The following is an 8,771-nucleotide window of genomic DNA, read 5'->3' as shown; positions in this document are numbered from 1 at the left end:
TACCACCAGGATATGAGATAATCTGATTCATGGATAGGCCAGGTTAAATGAATTAATGCGAATCTGCTTTCAGGTGTTTAGCAGGAAGTTGCTGAGGGGAAAGCAAAGGTAAGACAATAGTGAGGGAAGAAAAACTTTTCCAATAGATGTCAACATTTCAGAATCACTTCTACCCACTGCAGGTAGATGCTATTAAGTGTCTGTCTTGTACTTTGCAAGTTCTTCCTAGAAGGTCTGCTCTTTGTATCCACACTGTCCACCTCCCTCAGTACTTATGGCAGGCTTAATGCAGTTCAGCCTTGAAGTTCACCGGTTACAAATTTGCTAAATAAAGTTCGGAAAGTCATGCAAACTTTAATCAAGAATACCACTAAAATTATACTGGAGATTATAGTTTCCCTGACACTTGAAAATAAAATTCCAAGGCCTCAAAATTATTACTGTATTGTTGCTTCTCTCACTGTCATTCCTGTTCTAGTTAAAAGTAGGATGAGCTACTGAGCCCCTGTCCATGAGCTGATGGCAGTTAAGTCTGAATGTTCTGAAGTTTGCAAACTTTTTAACAGCTGCTACCCTGGCAGTGAAACACTGTATGATGGTGGTATGGTAATGGTTCCTGTGATGGATTTTTTTCCTGTAGCATTTGTAACCTATGGAGCTTAGTTAATTATTTAAACAGGCTGCTTGTCCGTTTGCTTAGGTGGTGATGTATTCTGCCATAGTTGTCCTGACCGACTTTCAGTCACGTTAGTGAAAGTTAGGTAAAGTGCTGATCAAAGTATATATGTAGATACATTCCTCGGGTCAGGGTTAGCAGTCAGGATGTAAGTGCGTGTTGCAGTTTTGGATGCTAATTCGTGTCACTTAGCTGATGAATGTTGTAAATCAATTTGTGTAGTACTGTACAATCGTCTGAAGGTGCACTGTTCTACCAGTAACACTGAGCTTTAGTATGGTGAACTGGATGCTACTCTTGCACTTTGAAAAAAATCTTACTTGTGTTTTGTGAAGTCCAAGCTGTTCTTAGAAAGCTGCCTGTGTACGGCTCCTTAACTGATTCACATCAAGTGCCCTGTCAATTTTTACAGTTCCTTTTCCAGAAAGCCTTGATCCTCCAAGCTTGGTTTATCACATAAATTTAGTGCTTGAAATGTAAACCGCATCTGCTCCTTCAGTGCTGACCTCTGTTTCCGCTTCACATATCAAGTGTTTCATAATCGGTGACATGAAACTAGTGTCAAGTCTAAATGGCCATGATGCAGAGGGTAAATAATCCTTTTTTTTGAGTGCTGTGGTGTAAATGCTAGCTAACCACACAAGGATGTTACTTCATTCACTTGTAATTTTGTTTGGAGTGCCAACGCTTTAGTTCATAGTAATGGGAGCCCTTATTTAGAGGTAATGTACTTGGAGCCAAGACTTTATTAGATCTCTAACCAGTTTAAAACCAAGACTTGCTAAAGGATTAATTGATGTGCTATTTCAGCTGCTGAAAATAGGAAGGAACTTCATGAGTCATACTAGGTACATACAGTGATACAAAAGTACTGTTTATTTCCAACATCAAAAAGTTACTTGTCTTTGGTTCTGTGACTTTAAAGTCAATATAAAACCTGATCATTTTATCAGGTCTTAGCGTAATGCAAAAAAGAACTAGTATAATACTTGTAAAATCCATCCTGAACACAGGCATTTCCTGCTCCCATTTATAAGCAAGTGCTATAAACAGCAACCTTCTGGCTGATTGTCTGCAAGAGGGAGCGAACTGTCTCTTCCAGCTCTACCAACTGCTTAGCTTTGTCTTCCAGAACTTTTTGATTGTTTTCATATGTATTTTCCAAGTCTGTTGGCAAAGGAAGGGGAAAATGAATTTATTAGGGGTGTTTTAATGCAGTTAAATGTAAATAATCCATTATAATAATCATGGATAAACTACTATTAAAATTTATTTAGCAGAAGACAATCTGATTAGGAAAAAAAAAAAAAAGCAAAGGCTGGAATGGCACCTTTTTGATTCCTTAACACTGGGACGTAAAGCGACAAGGAAGTAATTTTCCATGAATGCAAATCCAGAAGTATACTTTGATTCACGTTGAAAATAACTGTCATTCTCTGCTTTATGGTGGCTTTTACGGAACAGTGAAATGTTTTGGCTTGTTACGATTAAGACTATTCAGTGAGTCACTGTAACTGTGCGGGAGCAGCTAAGGGGAACAATGAGTTCCTAGCCTGGCAAAACCAGAAGGAAAACCTAGCTCCCTTCCTGGTAGCTGTGGGCAGATTGCCCCCTCCTGTTTCAATCAACTTTGTCAATAGTGAAGGTTAAATTACTCTGTAAACTGGAACTGACATATCCTAATTACCTTTTGTTTTAATAGCTTTCCGGGCGGTGGGGGGGTGGAGTATTGTTTGAAGATGGTGGTCTTGCTCGAGTGAGTCCTCCTCCTCAGCATAATAGTTATGTTCTTTCCCTGTTCCTAAGCCTAATAGTTATGTTCTCTCCCTGGGGCAGTTCCTGGAGCAGTGATAGGTGCCATACCAGAAGTCTGCATCTCACTTGTAAGTTTCAGGTTTTTTTATAGAAATCTTTGATTGGAAAGACCAATAAGAATAAGGAAAGCCCATCAGACCTCAGTAACGAAGAATTACCTTTGAGCAGCTGGAGTTTGTTGTTTGCTTGAGTCAACAGGGCTTTAGCTTCATCCTGCAACATGCCAGCTCTCCTCCTAGCATCAGCCGACTCTTCTGTCTTCTTTGCAATGAGGTCTTCCACGGTTTTGTACTTGTCACTCAGCTCGGTATTGAGGACCTGTTTTTCCAGACCCAAGCACAAGATGGAGCTCACTCAAAAGACAACACCAGGGTTTGCATTTCCTCCCTCTGCCCTTAGTAATCCGGGTGTAAAGAGAGTCTACCTTAGCTCAGTTAACAAAAAGCAGAAACAGTGTTAGGGTATTTCCTACTTTTAATATTAAAAGACTTTAAGAGTTAGGGTGAAGACTCATCAGTTCCCCTTTGTCAGATCTGTGGCTGTTTCATGGCCTTAATGCTGACACTTGGCAAGGATTTCTGGGATTCAGTTACCCAATTCTGTAACTACTGTGCCATAGCTCCTAGTACAGCTGGAAAGCTGCACGTGGTAAGGAACTGGCAGTGCTTGCAGCTGGGGAGGAATACCCCTGTTACCCTTCCCGTAATGAGAACAGCTGCCTAGTCTGTGTAGGTGAAGGTGCTGGAGAAGTCACGAGGGGTGGTTTCTCAGCTGTGCTTCTCCCTGTGAGGTTATGATGAAGTCATATGACCCAAATGAATTCAACCAGTAAGTAAGTTAACAAGCTGCGGCAGTACTGCAAGTCTCTTGTGTTTACTTGACAGCCACCTGCAATACTACGTAAGTGTTCAGAACTAACTGATTTGATGGTTAATACATCTCTCCCGGCAGAGAATGCCTCTCTGGAGACTGGTGGGCTAACTATAGACAACAGACAGGAGCAATGAAACTTCCTTTGGTAGATCTGTCAATTGTTTTGTTAATGAGCATTCTTTTGCTATTACGAAGGTGTGTAGCAGACAGTGGGAGCAACAACATACGGTCACAGAGCAAGTTTGGGGTCTCTGATATTTAGAAATTACTTTGGTTTTATGTTGAGCTAAGAGTTTTTGTCACTTGATTCTATATATGCCAAATTCCAGGTTGTTTGTCTTGAACCTGTCATTGTCATGGAACCATAAATGACAATGGGGAAAAACAATTACCAGTACTCCTGTGACAGATTCATTTCTGTCCCTTAGCTTTACTATGAAAGGCTGACAGTGTGACAGCATGACAGGTTTCCTGCAGCTATTTTAGAACCTGAAAACTTGCCAATACTTCTTCCTCTCTGTACCTGGTAGCAAAGTAAGTGAAAAGCAGCTGTCTTTGGTAAATGCATTAAATGCTGTTTTTGTTATTGTTCTCAGTACTTGACCAATAAATGAAACGGATGACAAATATCACCGATGTTCCTTTAGGCAAACCCTTTGTTGGCTTTCTCTTACCATTTTCCTGAGCTTCTCACCTTTTTAACTTCTTCAGCATTTTGTTTTGCAGTAATAATTTTTTCTTCTATATTGTCCACATTCTTTGAATTTGTAGCAGCCTTTTTCGTAAGGTCTTCAACACTCATCCCTAACTCAACCAAACGTGAGCTAGCATTCTTCAGTGTTTCTTCAGATGCTGCATTTTCAGATTCAATCTAACAGAAAGAAGTATGAGAATTACACTTTCAAAAGACACAATGTAATAATACTAAACTTTCAGAATAAGCCCTGATCAGCTAATTACAGTAGCAGATCTCATGTAAAAAACAGTGATTTAGTTTTGCTACAACTGGCCAGTTGCTGTCAGGGTCCATATAGAGCTGCAGAAGCATTAAGGAACACGGTTAAAAAGTACTTGATTGTATTACACATGCAAGAGTTGCCTAATCCACAGGCAAAACTTCAGGCACGTGACTCCATCATGTAATCATGGACTTGCGAAGCTGCTTCTCTCTAAGCTGCCCAAGCCTCACGGGTATAGACAGCACTATGGTCCCACAAGGGCTTTGAGATAGAGTCTGAAAATAGATTATCTGACAAGACTACAGCAATTAGCACTTTCATTCAGCATTTCTTTATTTTAGTCTCACGCTGCAGCGGTAGAGGACACTGATAGCATGGCTACACTAATATGCTACCAGTGTGGTTGACATGTGTGACTTTCCAGGGATCCTGGCACACCTACTGTAGTAGAGAGCCACAGTCCTGCTCATTTAACTTCAGTGGTACAGGATATGGGGTGAGAAAAGCTTGGGGATTTTTAAGAGCAAATGGTCCCCCAGCATCTGTCACATTAACACAAAAGTTGATGTGAAGGCAGGAATGGTTTAGATTCATATTAAGTGCAGTCTTTGATTTGCAGTACCCAAGAGCCTTCCCTAGACAGGCTTATGTCAGTACCCAAGTTACCAGACTGGTGCTGTTGCTGTATCTTAAGAAAGAGTGAGGAAGAACTCACTGAGGTCAGCAGGTCTTGAGTTCCTTTAATGTCTTCATCAGCTTGTTTGATGGCTTTTTCAGCTGCATTTTGAGCTTTTTCAGCTTCTTCCAGTGCTGCTTTCACCATGTCTGCAGTGACTTTAACATCTGCTGCACCTTTGCTGTGGACCAAAACTATGTTAATGCTACTTAAAACGTTTTTACTTTGGAATTGGAAAAAGAACCAGTCGTACACTGCAAAGGGCCATTTTTGCCCCCGAGTGAAGGAATGAGAATCTACATCAGGGAAAGTAAAACTGCATGTTCTAATACAACGAAATGAAAGTATTGTTCAGGCTCTTGGTGAGTAGGGTTGCATACCTTGCTTTTTTAGCTTCCTCCAGCAGCATTTCTGCTCTGGCAATATCTCCAGCGCTCTGCTGCAGAATGACCTCAACATCAGAAAGGCTTTCTACACGTGCACGAATATCTTCTGTCAGGGCTTGCAGCTGCTGGGGAGTGCTTGGCATCTCCATGTTCAGCACTTCATTAGCCACTGCCTCGATGCTGTCCAGGTCAGCACTGTCTTCTAGTAGATGGACACAAATGACAAAGATGTGAGTAAAAGCCTCCCTCTGTCAAGTCTCAGTACTCAAATTCTTGTCCAGCTTCTCCTTTAAGAAAGAAAATAATGGGAAAACTCCTTCCCCCAGACTTACAGAAAATCAAAGTGTTAAAACTGCATCCTTAGGGTGAAACTCGCCTGTCAGGAGAGGCCCAGCAGGCACGTAGGCCCTGCTGGCACAGCTCTCTTGGAAGCCATATGAAGATCTTGGTGATTAGCTACACCATGCTGGGGAGGGGGGTGGGGGATGGGGATGCGAGCCTGCAGGAAACTAAGCCAACAGCTGCACATAAATGTGTTTGTGCTAACAGTATACTCAGCCTTGTGCAAACAGGGAAGGAATGGGTTTGCCGTGCTGCCGCTTGCTAGTGAACTAGGCCCTCCTTTAACCTGTGCCTGCTTTCTCACTAAGAGATAAACCCACTTCCTGACTTTCCTCCGCTTTAACAGTACTTTGTCTTTCCAGCCAGAGCTTACGAACAGGCTTGGCAACTACAGCAGTACAACAGCCTCAGCCGAAATGAACACAAGAACATGGCACAGTTTGCTCTCACTTTCCTATTGTCTTCATTTTCTCTTGTTTCCAGATTTCGTCATACGCACTAAGTCTGGCTGAAAAGGGCAGGGGGGATGGACAACACAGCTATTGCATTTACCCTTTAGACGATGATTCAGAGATACAGATAGTTTTTCACAAACCCAGAGTTAAAATAATTAAATATAAGGTTTTTACGCATTAGGAAGTCTCTAATCTGTTTAATAAGATTTCTCAGATCTTCGTTGCTTCTGTCCACTTGTTCTTTTGTAGCATTGGTTTTGAGCAAAACTGCTTGTGCATTGTGTTTTGCTTCATCAGCTCTCTGTTTCGCCTCAGAGACCTAAAGAGAGGAAAATGGAGAGCTTGACTGCATATTCGCCTATGCTTCAAGGCCTGTTTTAAAACAAAAAATCGGTGGGAGTCAGAATGGTAATGAGAAATGCTTTTCCTCGTAAAACTCACAGAACACTTCTAAAAGCTGGCTGTGATCCACACCACCAATGCTAGTTCAAACAATTCGGGTTAATGTTTAGTTATCCATGAAGGTTCACTTTAGCAAGCTCCCTTTCTGAGGATCTTTACAAGCATGATGAAGTTACGCAATTGAAAAGAAGTATTTTGAAGTAAGCCAGGCACATACTTTGTCAATTAGCGTCTAAACTTGTGTTACAACTCAAAGATTTTTTTCAGTATCTAGCAATTGATTTGGCATATTACCATTCTGGAGAGCTGCTCAACTTCTGCTAAGGCGCTGAGGATGTCTCTGTCAAAATCCATGGCTTTCTGCCAGGCATTGTGAGCTACGGTCACCAGCCCATCGCAGCCAGGTCCTCCACATTTCTTCTTCCCTTCGTCTGTTCGACAGTTCAAACCACCACACTCTGACTCGGCACAAGAGGCTCCCGTGGGAGTGCCACATGTCTGCAGAGACACATCAGACAAAGGGAACGGTCACAGCTTTATTTCCATTGCTGAGCTGCGAGGGGGGTGGAGTAGGATGCTGCTCGACCACAACAGAAACACAATGTTTCTGCCCCTCGCAGTAGCATCCCAAGCACTCCAAGGGAAGGAAGCTGAAGTAGAGCTGCAAGCTGGAGGTGGGTTCTGCAGCAGGTCTGTACCAGCATGACTTCAGTCTTTCTTCTCTGTCCCCTGCACCTTCCTGTGTTTAACTTGGCTACAAATAGGCAGCTCCCCGCTGCTGAAGGAGCTAGAAGTTGAGGGAAGCCTTGCTGTGCCTTCATCGACTTTCTTCTTTCACTGGGAACGGCCTTTAAGCTTTAGTTTCAAGCTGGAAGCTGCTACCGTCTGTATGCCTTTTGTTTGCAGCCAGTCTTCTCTACTGTTGGAGACAAAACTGGCCATCCCAAGAAGCTATTTTATAAAGAAGAAAGTGTTTGGTGCAGAGTAGTGTCTTTTCCTTTACTCTAATGCCCTGGAAATGAAATAGAAGCTGAAATGCTCCAAGTTGAACAGGAAATTTTTTTTTATCTCCTTTAAAAAGCTGTCCCGTTCCCTTCCACCAAATGTTTGCTCTGATTCCATCTTTTCAGAACACTTTCCAATTTTTGGATTGTTATCAAGGATGTGTTCCATAGAAAACACATGTGGGAACACATATGTGTTTCCACAGAAACAACCCTGAACTTGTTTCAAGGTTGACATTTTTAGAAGAAAAAAAAAAAAGCAAAACTATTGCAATCAGCAACATTGTGTTGAGAATTGTCCACTACTTGGGCAACTGTTTGGCAATGAAACCACACAGTTGTTTTAGCCAGAAGGAAAACTGGGAAATTCCCCATTCTTGTGAGATTCTTTTCCCTTCCTCCCCCCTACCCTTTTGCCAAATGATAGTCGCTCACTGACATACTTTGCAGCCGGGAAAACCTAGGGGCTGTGCCAAGTTAGCTGCAGCTGCCTCCTGTGAAGTGTAAATGAGTCCCTCTTACCTGTTTGGCATGCAACCCAGCAGCAGCTGGAAAGCAGAAACATTGGGTTGGTGGTTGTTTTTTTTTTGGTGTCCCATGATTCCACCTCCAAGCAACTGGGTGTTTACGGCCTTGATAAACATCTAGCCAAGATTTTCAGTCCTCAAGAACAGTTAGGCAGGAATGTTGGGGAAGGGAAGCTAAACAAAAAGATGTCTCTCTCTTCCCTCCAGAGAAAAAAGGAGGGCTGGGGGAGTAGGGAGGGATGACAGTCAGTTGTAAAGGACAGGGGACAATCCTCTGACACAGGCCTGGCCTGGCCTGCCCAGGGGAGTTAATGAGCAGTCCCCTGCAGCAGCCTTCATGCTGCCTTCATGCGGGCTTGTTCTGAATGCAGCTGGCCGACTTCAAAGTGAAACTAAGGGAACACCCAGCCTCTCCCAGGAAAAAGCCACCCTTGATCATATTTACAGATGAACAGGCAGCTTCAACAGAGAAAATGCCCTTTTGACTCCAGCTCCGTGTAAGTTCGGCTTTGTCTCAAGCACGAGGACAGCAGCGTGATGCCAAGGAGGGCGGCCCGCTGGTGCGGGCAGCAGCGCTGCCTGGCCGGGCGCTGCCCAGGCGTAGCATGTGCCCTACAGAGCCGCACAAAGGAAGAGGCGCAGCTGGACAAAGCAAG

At 43.1% G+C, this 8,771-nt stretch overlaps 1 protein-coding gene across 1 annotated transcript in view; it reads right to left on the bottom strand.

Moving 5' to 3' along the window:
- Positions 1-1,529: 1,529 nt before the first annotated feature.
- The window catches only part of LAMB1 (laminin subunit beta 1), a 44,306-nt gene continuing 37,064 nt past the window's right edge, over positions 1,530-8,771 (bottom strand). The window contains exons 27-33 of the mRNA XM_080392749.1: positions 6,879-7,082; positions 6,357-6,501; positions 5,380-5,587; positions 5,039-5,180; positions 4,059-4,235; positions 2,650-2,809; positions 1,530-1,843 (exon numbers count right to left, since the gene is read on the bottom strand). Coding sequence (XP_080248875.1) covers positions 1,707-1,843; positions 2,650-2,809; positions 4,059-4,235; positions 5,039-5,180; positions 5,380-5,587; positions 6,357-6,501; positions 6,879-7,082 — 1,173 coding nt within the window. The 3' untranslated portion in view covers positions 1,530-1,706. The remainder of the gene's footprint in view (positions 1,844-2,649; positions 2,810-4,058; positions 4,236-5,038; positions 5,181-5,379; positions 5,588-6,356; positions 6,502-6,878; positions 7,083-8,771) is intronic.

This window comes from Falco punctatus (genome assembly GCF_963210335.1).
Source record: "Falco punctatus genome assembly, chromosome: 6".
Lineage (NCBI taxonomy): Eukaryota > Metazoa > Chordata > Aves > Falconiformes > Falconidae > Falco > Falco punctatus.
Note: the sequence above shows the minus strand (reverse complement) of the source record. Positions and strands in the feature narration are given on the sequence as shown.